This window comes from Panulirus ornatus, chromosome 37, assembly GCF_036320965.1.
Source record: "Panulirus ornatus isolate Po-2019 chromosome 37, ASM3632096v1, whole genome shotgun sequence".
In the NCBI taxonomy this organism is placed as follows: Eukaryota; Metazoa; Arthropoda; class Malacostraca; order Decapoda; family Palinuridae; genus Panulirus; species Panulirus ornatus.
In genome coordinates, this window is record NC_092260.1 from 19,107,763 (window position 1) to 19,123,693 (window position 15,931).

The 15,931-nt window shown below is 38.7% G+C and overlaps 1 protein-coding gene across 1 annotated transcript in view; it reads right to left on the reverse strand.

Annotated features, from left to right (window-relative positions):
- Positions 1-1,115: 1,115 nt before the first annotated feature.
- The window catches only part of Mcm2 (DNA replication licensing factor Mcm2), a 40,904-nt gene continuing 26,088 nt past the window's right edge, over positions 1,116-15,931 (reverse strand). The window contains exons 11-16 of the mRNA XM_071683902.1: positions 13,944-14,108; positions 13,605-13,766; positions 10,268-10,442; positions 9,792-9,967; positions 8,134-8,289; positions 1,116-1,341 (exon numbers count right to left, since the gene is read on the reverse strand). Of these exons, the coding sequence (XP_071540003.1) occupies positions 1,231-1,341; positions 8,134-8,289; positions 9,792-9,967; positions 10,268-10,442; positions 13,605-13,766; positions 13,944-14,108 (945 nt within the window). The 3' untranslated portion in view covers positions 1,116-1,230. The remainder of the gene's footprint in view (positions 1,342-8,133; positions 8,290-9,791; positions 9,968-10,267; positions 10,443-13,604; positions 13,767-13,943; positions 14,109-15,931) is intronic.

Genomic DNA, 15,931 nt, shown 5'->3' on the forward strand with positions numbered 1-15,931 from the left:
CTGATATCACTATTACAAAATTCAGAAATCAACTGTACTCTGGGCTGTAACAGCATATCATCATCAAATTGTCAAGCACATACTCTGCACTCATCTGTTAGCTGGTTCCTTAAGAAGACCTTCCCACTTGACATAATTTTTGCATCAAAACTTTGATATAGCAGTAAAAGTAACTCGAATGCCAAAGAAATTTCTACCCCTGGCCAACAAGATGAAGTGAACAGAATGATGCACCTAAAACTGTAAATAATAAATTATGGCATATACCAAAGTTTTTAATAATCTTTACTGCTGTTCTGGTCAGTATCAAATGCTTAGGTCGGTAGTACAAACTAAAACAGGATTTTTTTCTTTCTTCTCTAATTCCTCTAAAATGCACTAACTTATTACTCTCTGCCAGACATGCTTAGTTAAAAATTCATTCACATCAGAATGATGATATCCTATGAAACATTCAAACTTACTTTACAAAAGTTAAACACCTACAAGATACTTCTATTAGATATTTACACCACAGCACACTTAAGTAATTCTAACTGCAACTAGAAAGTGGTCCAAGAAGCCAAAGCAACTGGAATGTGTGGGTGCTTTCGATCATTAATCATTTCCAAGGTATTTTCTTATACATATTGAGCAACCTCGAAGAAACAATCAACAAATGATTTACTAACCTATCTAGAAAAAGTTTACCTTCTGGAATACAATACTGCATCAAGGAACAATAATTTCTCCAATTCAAAGTCAGTAAAGCAACCATAGTTTAGTTAAGCAACAGAGAGGTGATACGGTTATTATAATTTTTGAGTTTGTTCCGGAAATCTGGCTCAAATAATGGAACAAAAGCATTGTTTTGGTAGTCTTGTTTTTGTTTTAATGGGTTACCTAAGCTACTCTGGCATTTCAAAGGTATTTGAAAAATATTACAAGTATTGTTGGACAAATACAACTGAAAACATGCTGATACAAGCCCATTCCAAACCAAAAATTTTGTTACAAACTATCACAGTCTTGAATAGTCTATACAGATGACATTAGTTTCATCTCATAATTCAGTCCTGTTAAATATGCAGGTACACTGAAATAGACTCATGCTAAATTCAAATAATACAGGATTATATAGGTCCTAACTAAATTTATTTATGGTACAACTTTTGTAAAATAACATTAAAAAGTCTAACCTATGGGTATATCATTTTCACATAATTACAAAGCTTGGAATAGCTACACAGCTCAGAAAGCCTGGATAATCAACTTCCTCTTGGGATCATGTGTGTAGTTATTGGCTCTGAAGATGTCACTTTCAAAGAATGGCTGAAGGTTCATGATATTGATCTGCCGTGCCTGTGGACAATGTAATAGTAATATAAAAATAACCTTTCTGAAGAGATTTTCTTTTTCTATATCATATATTTTCATTCTTGTTTAATATTATAAGGACCCCTTAAGTTTTGATCAAGACAGCACATAAACTATCACAAGGTAAACTTCTGTAATAAGTATCAGGTTTAAAATGAAGAAACCTAATAAAGAGATCATTCTGCTAACAGAAAAGTGTTAAAGTATGTAACACAGCATTATGTATTTAAGATTCATGTTATAAATACTCAGTTTGACATTACCATATAGGCAGATTCTATCATGTGCCTTTGCAGTATTTACCATATAGGCAGATTCTATCATGTGCCCTTTGCAGTATACTGGGTAATAATCTATTACCTACCTATCTATATTTCTGACACCTGTTCCCTTAACGAACCCCTTCAAGGAAGTGGCCACAGCATGAGTTTCCATACCTGGTGAACTTCAATGCTGCTTCTTAGCCTTTATGCCCCACCCCTAACAGGCCACTGGCAGAGGGCAACTCTAGCACAGTGTTTTTGGAGGCTCTTACATAATGTTCTTACCTACTACTTCTACCTAATGCTTCTGTCAAATGTTCCTACCAGATATTTCTATTTACTGCTTTTACCATTTTTTGCCAAAAGGCTGGGCAATCACATAGCACTCACTGTAGGAAAATCTAGTTACAAAGAATGAGTTGTGCGAGTCGTTGTCAAGTTTTATGTGTGACAAGAAGAGATTGTATGTTGGTGGACACACTACCAGCAGCCCACGTCAAAGAAGCGGAACTTGACAACCACTGAAGTGCTGGCTCGCAATGCTGCTGTCATAACCCTCCCAAACAATAAGTGGGTAATAAGCATAAAGAATACTGGTGTGTGTATATATTATTATTATGTTTGTTGAATGTGTTTGATGATAGAGTGGCAGATATAGGGTGTTTTGGTCGAGGTGGTGTGCAAAGTGAGAGGGTTAGGGAAAATGATTTGGTAAACAGAGAAGAGGTAGTAAAAGCTTTGCGGAAGATGAAAGCCGGCAAGGCAGCAGGTTTGGATGGTATTGCAGTGGAATCTATTAAAAAAGGGGGTGACTATTGTTGACTGGTTGGTAAGGTTATTTAATGTATGTATGACTCATGGTGAGGTGCCTGAGGATTGGCGGAATGCGTGCATAGTGCCATTGTACAAAGGCAAAGGGGATAAGAGTGAGTGCTCAAATTACAGAGGTATAAGTTTGTTGAATATTCCTGGTAAATTATATAGGAGGGTATTGATTGAGAGGGTAAAGGCATGTACAGGGCATCAGATTGGGGAAGAGCAGTGTGGTTTCAGAAGTGGTAGAGGATGTGTGGATCAGGTGTTTGCTTTGAAGAATGTATGTGAGAAATACTTAGAAAAGCAAATGGATTTGTATGTAGCACTTATGGATCTGGAGAAGGCATATGATAGAGTTGATAGAGATGCTCTATGGAAGGTATTAAGAATATATGGTGTGGGAGGCAAGTTGTTAGAAGCAGTGAAAATTTTTTATCGAAGATGTAAGGCATGTGTACGTGTAGGAAGAGAGGAAAGTGATTGGTTCTCAGTGAATGGAGGTTTGCGGCAGGGGTGTGTGATGTCTCCATGGTTGTTTAATTTGTATATAGATGGGGTTGTTAGGGAGGTGAATGCAAGAGTTTTGGAAAGAGGGGCAAGTATGAAGTCTGTTGTGGATGAGAGAGCTTGGGAAGTGAGTCAGTTGTTGTTCGCTGATGATACAGCGCTGGTGGCTGATTCATGTGAGAAACTGCAGAAGCTGGTGACTGAGTTTGGTAAAGTGTGTGAAAGAAGAAAGTTAAGAGTAAATGTGAGTAGGGTTGAGGGTCAAGTCAATTGGGAGGTAAGTTTGAATGGAGAAAAACTGGAGGAAGTAAAGTGTTTTAGATATCTGGGAGTGGACTTGGCAGCGGATGGAACCATGGAAGCGGAAGTGAATCATAGGGTGGGGGAGGGGGCGAAAATCCTGGGAGCCTTGAAGAATGTGTGGAAGTCGGGAACATTATCTCGGAAAGCAAAAATGGGTATGTTTGAAGGAATAGTGGTTCCAACAATGTATGGTTGCGAGGTGTGGGCTATGGATAGAGTTGTGTGCAGGAGGGTGGATGTGCTGGAAATGAGATGTTTGAGGACAATGTGTGGTGTGAGGTGGTTTGATCGAGTAAGTAATGTAATGGTAAGAGAGATGTGTAGAAATAAAAAGAGAGTGGTTGAGAGAGCAGAAGAGGGTGTTTTGAAATGGTTTGGGCACATGGAGAGAATGAGTGAGGAAAGATTGACCAAGAGGATACATGTGTCGGAGGTGGAGGGAACGAGGAGAAGTGGGAGACCAAATTGGAGGTGGAAAGATGGAGTGAAAAAGATTTTGAGTGATCGGGGCTTGAACATGCAGGAGGGTGAAAGGCGGGCAAGGAATAGAATGAATTGGATCGATGTGGTATACTGGGGTTGACGTGCTGTCAGTGGATTGAATCAGGGCATGTGAAGCGTCTGGGGTAAACTATGGAAAGTTGTGTGGGGCCTGGATGTGGAAAGGGAGCTGTGGTTTCGTGCATTATTGCATGACAGCTAGAGACTGAGTGTGAACGAATGGGGCCTTTGCTGTCTTTTCCTAGCGCTACCTCGCACACATGAGGGGGGAGGGGGATGGTATTCCATATGTGGCGGGGTGGCGATGGGAATGAATAAATGCAGACATTGTGAATTGTGTGCATGGGTATATATGTATGTGTCTGTGTGTGTATATATATGTGTACATTGAGATGTATAGGTATGTATATTTGCGTGTGTGGACGTGTATGTATATACATGTGTATGGGGGTGGGTTGGGCCATTTCTTTCGTCTGTTTCCTTGCGCTACCTCGCAAACGCTGGGAGACAGCGACAAAGCAAAATAAAAATAATAATATATTATTTATATTTATATTTTATTATACTTTGTCGCTGTCTCCCGCGTTTGCGAGGTAGCGCAAGGAAACAGACGAAAGAAATGGCCCAACCCCCCCCATACACATGTATATACATACGTCCACACACGCAAATATACACACCTACACAGCTTTCCGTGGTTTACCCCAGACGCTTCACATGCCCTGATTCAATCCACTGACAGCACGTCAACCACGGTATACCACACGCTCCAATTTACTCTATTCCTTGCCCTCCTTTCACCCTCCTGCATGTTCAGGCCCCGATCACACAAAATCTTTTTCACTCCATCTTTCCACCTCCAATTTGGTCTCCCTCTTCTCCTCGTTCCCTCCACCTCCGACACATATATCCTCTTGGTCAATCTTTCCTCACTCATTCTCTCCATGTGCCCAAACCACTTCAAAACACCCTCTTCTGCTCTCTCAACCACGCTCTTTTTATTTCCACACATCTCTCTCACCCTTACGTTACTCACTCGATCAAACCACCTCACACCACACATTGTCCTCAAACATCTCATTTCCAGCACATCCATCCTCCTGCGCACAACTCTATCCATAGCCCACGCCTCGCAACCATACAACATTGTTGGAACCACTATTCCTTCAAACATACCCATTTTTGCTTTCCGAGATAATGCTCTCGACTTCCACACATTCTTCAAGGCCCCCAGAATTTTCGCCCCCTCCCCCACCCTATGATCCACTTCCGCTTCCATGGTTCCATCCGCTGCCAGATCCACTCCCAGATATCTAAAACACTTCACTTCCTCCAGTTTTTCTCCATTCAAACTCACCTCCCAATTGACTTGACCCTCAACCCTACTATACCTAATAACCTTGCTCTTTTTCACATTTACTCTTAACTTTCTTCTTCCACACACTTTACCAAACTCAGTCACCAGCTTCTGCAGTTTCTCACATGAATCAGCCACCAGCGCTGTATCATCAGCGAACAACAACTGACTCACTTCCCAAGCTCTCTCATCCCCAACAGACTTCATACTTGCCCCTCTTTCCAAAACTCTTGCATTTACCTCCCTAACAACCCCATCCATAAACAAATTAAACAACCATGGAGACATCACACACCCCTGCCGCAAACCTACATTCACTGAGAACCAATCACTTTCCTCTCTTCCTACACGTACACATGCCTTACATCCTCGATAAAAACTTTTCACTGCTTCTAACAACTTTCCTCCCACACCATATATTCTTAATACCTTCCACAGAGCATCTCTATCAACTCTATCATATGCCTTCTCCAGATCCATAAATGCTACATACAAATCCATTTGCTTTTCTAAGTATTTCTCACATACATTCTTCAAAGCAAACACCTGATCCACACATCCTCTACCACTTCTGAAACCACACTGTTCTTCCCCAATCTGATGCTCTGTACATGCCTTCACCCTCTCAATCAATACCCTCCCATATAATTTACCAGGAATACTCAACAAACTTATACCTCTGTAATTTGAGCACTCACTCTTATCCCCTTTGCCTTTGTACAATGGCACTATGCACGCATTCCGCCAATCCTCAGGCACCTCACCATGAGTCATACATACATTAAATAATCTTACCAACCAGTCAACAATACAGTCACCCCCTTTTTTAATAAATTCCACTGCAATACCATCCAAACCTGCTGCCTTGCCGGCTTTCATCTTCCGCAAAGCTTTCACTACCTCTTCTCTGTTTACCAAATCATTTTCCCTAACCCTCTCACTTTGCACACCACCTCGACCAAAACACCCTATATCTGCCACTCTATCATCAAACACATTCAACAAACCTTCAAAATAATAATAATTGAAGGAATAGTAGTTCCAACAATTATGATATTCTTAGTCTATCTCCTGAATGTTTCCCTAAAAATTCTTGATTATCTCCCCAGAAACTCTTGTTCAGACTCACTTCCCTAATCAAGATGTGGATCCACTGAAATTTGTCTAAAGTTCCATTCCAATGTTGGGTCTGCTTGCACAAGAGAAATACTACCACACAAAGTTGTAAGTATTTATCTATTCTATACATGTACTTTCATATCTTGCTACTCTTACTGCACTATAAAGGTTAATCATTTCTGGCTCCAATTATCTTGGTCTTCTGACTATGCTATACACAGATATTAAGGCACCTAAAACTACTATTTTCATATTCTGATAATTATTTCCAGGGACAAATTTCAGTCAGTAATACTAACTAGGCTCTATAGCATCAGTACAAGCTGTATCAGCAGTGAAAAGCTATTTACCTTTCAAATATAGCAACATTATGTAACTAACTTTTATCAAAGCCATTCTGCTTCAGTAAAGAATGTTAAGAATAGTTTTGGCAACCTATAGATTTATGCTAATTGATGTCCAGATTGATCACATGAGCTAATCAAGGTCAAAAAAAATAATGAGGGGGTGACATGCATTAGTCCTCATGTGGGCAGGGTATCTAGCATGAGTGGAAATGGGGAATGATTGTGTTGTTGTCTGCTGAAAAAATGACATAATTAGTTTAAAAAAGACACATACAAAAGTAAATGTGGGTGAATGGGGTTGGGAGGTCACCCTGAATTAAGTTGTAATTGAAAGGAGAGTAAATGAATAGTGTCAGTTTGTCGGAAATAAATGTGCTAAAAGTGGCATCAGGTGGGATGTCTCATTTCTTGGTGGAGGCAAGTGTGAGTTCATAAAGTTTTTGGGAAAGGAAGAAATGACAAAGGAGAAGGTAAGGTTTAGTGAGCCTGAAAAAGAAGCGTGGGAGCAGATATACCATGACAGATTGAGCAAAGAGTAGCATCAGGTAAGAGTAAATGAAACAAGAGGAATAAGTAAGGAAAAGAAGTATTTACAGAAGCAGGGCTTACATGTCAAGATGAAGTTTGCGGTATGCATAGGGTGAGATATGGACGTGTGAGGAAGGGAAAGGAGTGGTGGTATGAGGAAATTGCTGAGAAAAGAGCATGTATGGTCAGCTTCTACAAGGAAGAAGTGCAAGTGATTAGGAGGTGTTCAAGAGGAAGTGACAAGTCAAGATGAAGGTGTAGAACCTGTAAAAGTCAGCAAGTGAAAGGGTGGTTGAAAGAGTCTTGGCAAACTTTAGGTGAAAATAAGAGAAATGTTTTGGAAGGAAGGTAAACAGTGAAAAGACAGTAGGGTCAGTTTGTGGAGCAGATATGAAAGGGGTAACAGTCAAAGAAGAGGAGGAAAAGAGATGGAATGAGTGTTCAGGAGGACTGATGTATGGGTTAGATACTAAGATAGCAGATATATGATTTTCCAAACAAAGTGGTTTGCTGAGAGAGCCATGATATCATTTAGTGAAAAAATAGGTGCTGAAAGCCTTGCATAACATGAATTGTGGCAAAGCAGCATGAGTGGATGGGATTACAATTGAGTTATATATGAAATAAGGTGACAGTGTTGCTAAATGTTTAGTCTGGCTTTTCAATGTAAATATGGCTCAAAGTGAGGTGCCTGAGGACTGGCAGGAAGTCTGCATACTGCCATTAACAATGGCATGAGTATGGTGTAGCTTTGTGAGAAGTGGATGAACTGTTTTGAGAGGATGCTATGGTATTCTTTTTCTTGTCTAAACCTGTTACCAACTAGTGTTATGGGGCATTTAGATTGTGTGCTGCTTTTGTTAGTGTTTTTGATTGTGGGGAATGACTTTCATGTTTATCATATACGATGCTAGGAATAGTTTGTGTATTACTGAGGGAGTGACTGTCAATACAAGGTGACTGGAGGGTGTAGGCTTGATTCATGTCTGACTGGGGTAAAAGGAGTAAATCATAGGATATAATCATATGCCCTTACCCTGTCAAGAAGATCTTTCTCAGAGACTTGTATAACATCATGGTCTAGTCCATAACGAGAACGCATGTATGTAGTCTGCTCGTGCACCAGCTGCCGCAGCAAGAAGAACAGCAACTCATTGTTGTCTCGCTTGAAGGACAAGTATCGAGCAAAGTTCTGAAATAATAAGGACAATAAACAAAAGTAATGTAATTCATCTTCAATCTTGCTACATATCTTGTGATATGTATACAATTTCCGGATGAATTGATCTATCATGGCAACCACAACCTATATATCCCTCATGGTCTAAAAATTCCACCACACAATGTGCAAAGAAAAAAAAATGGTGTATCCTAACAGTACAAGAGGCATGGTAAACTTTGTAAAATACCTCTGAAATCCAGATGTGTAATATGCACAAAAAGAGAGAACACCATAAACATCTAAGGCCCAAGACTCTTCAACACCTTGCCAGTTACCCTAAGAAAGTGGATGGAATGGGCAGAGAATTTTAAGAATGCAACGAATCTACAAAATGTATCAGACCAGCCAGGCTGCAGGGGTATTGTATGCCTGAGGGCTGTGGCTTTCAAGAGCATGGTTGACCAAAATCCAAATTCAAAAGCCTGGGCCCAGCCCAAGCTGTAGGGGTGAAGACTCACGAAGACTGCATCAGATACTCAAAAGTAACAGAAAATACACAAAAAAAATACATTGCTACCTTTGTGCTGCCTTGGTCTAGTAATAAAAGAACGGCAGGAGAGGGTGTGAAAGATGTGTTTGACAGTTCCTATCAAACATATATGCAATGGTGTTGCTATGATTCTAAATAGCTTATTATCAAATTTTTCTCTTATTTCATACACAGAAACAATGTCACTGGTGAATAACAAGAATGTACAGTATTTACATTACAAAATATTACATCTTTCACACAAACACTGAAGATGAGGAAGAATGGCTGGCAAGTGTAAAGAGTATACTGAAGAATGTTTCTTTCTATAAAGCAAGCACTCCAATTTCATACACATGTTGGTAGTGAATAATGTAGATACAAGTAGAATTGTTACAACCTTCACTTTTATCTCTGGAAATATTCTTGCTTTCTATCTATCGTCTGCTACCATAATCCTCCTTTACCCAGGGATTCCATAAGAAAAATTTGGCGCAAATGGTACAAAATTTCTTCCATAACTACAAATTCAGCAGGGATACCTCCCTACTCAAGTAATCTGGCTAATATCACCCTGTAAGTCACAAGTTTTCTTCACATTTCACATGTTATTCTTCACTTTCTTCAACTGATGTATGTGCTCCTCTAATAGCTTAGGTCATCAAACAATCTCCATATTTTCTGCAACATCTCTTGTGTATGCATGACCTTCAAATGGATGGCTGTTTTCATGATCCTCACAACATAATTATCCAAAAAACTGGCTTACTCTCAAAGCAAAAATTCTCTTAATGATACTTATATATGCACAAATGAACAAACTTGAAAGTTCCTAGATTCTACCATGAAAAAACTTGCTTTCACCTTGTCTTTCGATAAGCTGGGTTCAGTTATGGTGACTCTTTTGCTTTGGCCACCCTCTTGAGGGAGTTCCTAAAGGGAACAGGCATCAGAGATATAGATAAATAGACATATAGACAGAATACATAAGTCTTACACTCACCTTTTTCATGACTCTCATGACAGAGAACTTTTGAGTATCTATGAAGGATTCAAGCATGACTCGAATAGCCATATTTACGTCATCTTCATGAACATATTCCCGAAGGTGCATGCGAGCATGAGCCTCTGCCATGCGAATCATACTTTCAATGTGACGAACAGTGATTGGGATACTTCCTATACAGAATTAAGGAATAGAATAATTAGTAAATGGGAATGAAAATAGGAACGAAACTATTATCATGCATGTCAACCATGTGAAGTACAAGTACACCTCTCAACCTGTGAAGATACCCTCTACTTATATATACCCTTTAAGGAAACATTTAAATATTAAAGGAATTTTCATTCCTCTGTCTGAAATCAGTATTAAAACTTTTGTCTCTTGAGCTTAATATTTACTACTCCCAACACTCTTAAATAAGTCATACTTATATACAAATATACATACTTTTAAGGAAAACAATGAAATCCTACCAGTAGCCATCGATTCCCGTCTTAGTTCAGAGTACATCTTTGCCACTTTATCCTGGTCCATCTGATGAAGCTTTGGATGAACTTTCTCTCTTCCATATATAATGTACTTCTTTAACAGATCTTGTGGGATCTTCTCTACACCAGAAAGATTTGACCCCCCAGTCACAGGTCCATCCTATTTAAAGAGGGACAGTTTTTGAAACTATACTTGTGACTGTCATTAATTTCTATTTGACACAGATCAATCAACTCACAATCATAGCAGCTCATTTTCAATGCTACAGAGATACAAGAGCAAATATACAACTCAAGAGTTTACAATTCATTCTATCACCATTCCTTTATTCCTATTCCAATGGAGTGGATAAATTACATACGGTCTCTGGATACCACCCACACATATTCCCACCCCCATGCCTGATAAGCTAAATTAACACATGGACTTCAAATCACACTTATCAAAGCACTTTTCTTTTTCACTTTAATCTGTTAAATAAGAATAATTCCATACGCAAATTACTTTCTATGCATTCGTCCCCAATCATTCATCTAACACCTAAATCAGATATGTCCCTGTCCTAATGATTAGGCTCACCATATCTATTCATCTCTTTGATGGTTTACCTCTCTTCTTGCACCTTCTACTGTTCCAGAATATATCTGCCTAACCAACAAACTTCTGCCATACATTATATATTACCATTACACCCAAAAAGATATTCATCCATGCTCCTTTCTGAACACTTTGAACCAATTAACTTCACACCTTCAGTCTATTCGTTCCAGCTACACTATGCAAACTATCCATCTCAGCTGCTCTTATTTTTTACTTATGACCAATCTCAACTTCAGTCTCACATTTGTGTAACAGCACTGTGACAACTACTTTATTGTTTAAAATTAATGAACATTAAATTTACCTGAGCTTCCAGTGCATTCACAAACTTCCTCCTTCATATGACTTTCTATAACCTAACTCCAACTTCAGCTTCCTTACTACCATTCTAATTAATTTAATCTCACTTCCAAATATTCTCACTCATTCATAATTTCCAGTTCTTCATGTAAACTAATCTTTCAATATGACCTTTTCTTTTCAAAAACTGTAGATCATGTCACTTAGTAACTATTACACATCTTTTAATAAGACCCAATCGCCCAGATGAAGATCATTTATCCTTAAATGGTGGCTATCATCTAAAATAAAGCTCACCCACTGAATTATCAATTCTTTTTCTTTTATAAAACCTCTCCATATGTTATTGATGAAATATTCCAAAAGGTAGTATACACTCCTCTCCATCTACATGGTTGGGTGCTGAGTACACAGGGAGGGCCCTGGCTGGCAGCACAGAAGCTCCTCCTGTATGTAAGTATTCAATGACTATATGCATTTTCAGAGCATGATTTCATTCTACACACACCTGAGCATATTACACACTCGAGTCTTTTTTCATTTGTGATTTTATACATCCCATGTGTATAATTGCATGTTTTTTAACATACTTCATTTCATTTACAAAAACAGCATTATTTACATGAAAATACCTAATTTTCATCAAAAACATACACACTTCAAGAAAGTGTATTTCATCATAAAATTTACTAAGATAAAGGGGAAAGAATTCTACCTCCTTATTTCCTGCACATCACAGAAGGTGACTTAGAAGGGTGGAAGGAAGGGGTTGGAAACCACCTTTTTCAAGTATTTCATTTTCTTAAATATGGGACAAAAAAGAAACCAAGTTGGGGGTGTCCTCATCCACCTTGAAGGCTCAGGCCAGGGTGTCTGAAAGCATGTGAATGTAACCTAAATGAGAAGAAAGGAGAGACAGGGTTGTATGTTTGGGGAAAAACCTGAATGTTCTGGCTCTGAGTGATACAAAGTTCAAGAGTAAAGGGGAAAAATAGGTTGGAAATGTCTTAAGGGTACAGTCAGAGGTTGGTGTGAGGGCAAGAGTCATGAAAGGGGTAGCTTTACTGCTGTGGCAGTTGTGGAAATATATGAAAGAATGTATGTGAGCGAGCTCCAACCTTATGGAGATGTAAACGAAAGTGGATTGTGAGAAATGGGTGATTACTAAGGCTCTGCACACCTGGCCATGAGAAGCAAGATGATAAGCAAATGTTTAGGGAGCAGCAGTTTTGATGCAAGAGATCAGGTATTAATGATGGGTAATTCAAATGAGAGTAATGTGGCAGTTGAGGGTATAACTGAGGGACATAGGGTATTCAATGAGGTGCATAACAATGGTGAACAATTTGTGGAGTTCTATGCTTAAAGGACTGGTGACTAGGAATAACTGGTTTAAAAAGAGGGACATATAGTGCCCACAAAAACATTTTATCCACCCCTATATATTTTCAAGGGTGATACATGGCTAAGGTTTACTGTGGGTACAAGCACATGATGCTCTTAGGGTGAAATCATCATACACATGGTCACTGAGACTAATGTTTCTTACAGTGTGAGTACCAGCAACCTGCGTCATTATGCCTAAGGTTTTCTAAAGATGATAAAACTTTTGCTCACACTGCTATCATATCCTATTTCTCTTATCTTAATAAAGTTATTTCTGGTCACTGAACCTCTGTCTACCAGGATAGGTTTTGCTGCCCTTCTGTGAATGTTTCAATTTTTCTTTACTTCTGATTGAGGTTTACTACATGGATGGAACAGCATATTCCAAATAAGGTCCAACAAAAGTGCTGTAAGTGTGAGTATGCATATTATGTATCAAAGTCTATATTTCTAGCTATAACACCTAATATCTGTTGTTAAGTGATGTTTTTGTATTTCTTTCATTATTAATGATCACTTCAATGTCTTTTTCTTATTTCATTAATAATCATTCTACATTAGTGATTCATATTCTTTTAGTACTAAAATGGATACACATTCTTTTTAGTACCAAAGTGTATACAAAGTACTACTACTGATGGTACATGGTAAGACCAAAGACAAGGAGAAATGCAATAAAATCAATAAACTGGGGTTACAGGAATTCTAGATTGGTATGACAGAGGAATGATTTTTGATCATGCAAAATGGACTTATTCAAAATGTGATGGTGCAGGTAATTGGGTCTTACTTCATAAATAAACTTGGAAGGCAAATTGAAAAAGGAATACTTAGAATGTTTTGCTTATGCTTATAGCAATTGCTGTTATGAATGCAAGTGAACTGAAAGCATGGTTTGCTCAAGCTTACAGCACTTGCTGTCATGCATGCAAGTGAACAAAAAATTGTGCTGCATTTCATATATCCACTGTAATTTGGAATCAAATCAGATAATAGACAAAAGCAAAAAATTAATTTGAAAAGAAAAAATATTACCATTGCAATGGCTTGAGTGTCGGCAGCAGTGGCGCCTGGGTGATGGCGAATGTGTGACCCAACAACAAATCGAGCTAGGTGTTCATCTTGTACTGGGTCAACTGTATCTCGCACCACACAGAGAATATCAAAACGAGAGAGAATGGGCTCTGACAGATCAACCTGGAAATGCAATAATTCAGGATAGGAATAAAACTCCATTGGCTACATCCATTTACTGTCTTATTCAATATCAGCAAAATTCTAATTACATAACATTAATAAATAAGGACATCAATAAAAAGTTTATACACATGAAATATATACCATTTAATACAAAAGTAAAATGTGCATACTTACGTTCTCAGCAAATGTCATGGATGGATCATATCTACCCCCAATGGGATTTGCAGCTGCAATAACAGCACAGCGAGCTTGGAGAGATGTCACAATACCAGCTTTTGAGATGGATATACTCTGCTGTTCCATAGCTTCATGGATACTAGTTCGGTCTGCATCATTCATCTACAAAAGTATCTATGATGAAAATAACTTTCAAGCATTCTCCTGAAATGCTTTTTTGTCATCTCTACTAATGAAGAGAATAATCTAACAAAAAAAAAACTAACAATGAATTAACAAAAAGTGGGTCCTTCACCACTGATATTTTGAAATCTTGTTCCACAGTTCCTTCAAAATCTAACTAACTTATACTTGCTGCATTCATGCAGGGCAATCATCTTTAATATAATTTCATTTCAAGAGTAACTGCCTTCCTCTTTTTTTCACCAAAGGTAGGAGACACAGATGGGCATTTTGTAGACTTGTGGGGACGCAAAAACACAAAACATAAATTCCAAAAAAACGCTGGCAACACAGTACACTGTAAAGTAACAGTTGTTTACACCCGTGGTCACATGGTTGACTGAAAGCTGAAACTCATCACGAGAGAGCATTGTACAGCATATCTCTAGCTTGGGAAAAAATCAAAATTCAAAATTCAAAGTAGGGTTTCTACTGACTGTGCACATGTTCATACATGCTACCTTCATCCATTCCCGCCGCCACCCCGCCACACATGAAATGACACCCCTCTCCCCCCGCATGCGCGCGAGGTAGTGCTAGGAAAGGTCGACAAAGGCCACATTCATCCACACTCAGACTCTAGCTGTCATGTGTAATGCACCAAAACCACAGCTCCCTTTCCACATCCAGGCCCCACAAAACTTTCCGTGGTTTACCCCAGACGCTTCATATGCCCTGGTTCAATCCATTGACAGCACATCGACCCCGGTATACCACATCATTCCATTTCACTCTATTCCTTGCACGCCTTTCACCCTCTTGTATGTTCAGACCCCAATCGCTCAAAATCTTTTTCACTCCATCCTTCCACTCCAATTTGGTCTCCCACTTCTCGTTCCCTCCATCTCTGACACATATATCCCCTTTGTCAATCTTTCCTCACTCATTCTCTCCATGTGATCAAACCATTTCAATACACCCTCTTCTGCTCTCTCAAACACACTCTTTTTATTACCACACATCTCTCTTACCCTTTCATTATTCAGTCAAACCACCTCATACCACATATTGTCCTCGAACATCTCATTTCCAACACATCACCCTCCTCTGCACAACCCTATCTATCACCCATGCCTCACTACCATATAACATTGTTGGAACTACTATTCCTTCAAACATACCCATTTTTGCTTTCCGAGATAACGTTCTCGCCTTCCATACACCTTTGCCCCCTGCCCCACCCTGTGACTCACTTCCGCTTCCATGGTTCCATCCACTGTCAAATCCACTCCCAGATATCTAAAGCACTTCACTTCCTCCAACTTTTTTCTCCATTCAAACTTACCCTTGTACTTATGTACAAGTATTTCCATATTAAAGGAAAACAATATGCCAACATAAACAGAACAGAACAAATGAATGATAAGTGGCTACTCCACCTTTTACCCTGCCTGCACAACATTCAATTTAATCCTCACTAATGGGACAACCTTATTACATTTTGTGCACGAAATTATGTTTGTGAACTATGAATGTGGCAAAATCCATACTGGTGATAAAACATTACATAAGTTCATTCACAATGAGTTAAAATGCTACTAAGAAAAAAGTTATATATCTTATTTCCTTTATGTCTGTTGCGAAATAGCATATCATTGATTCATATTGTAAATGACTTCACCATCATCATATGATACATAATACAATTAAGAATTCTTAAAAAAACAACAAGTGAGTGACAGAAAGGAAGAAAGTACACAAGTTTGTCTCTTGGAATTACTTTATAAAGCTTCAGCTTCACTAAAACTTCTTTGCAGTAGACC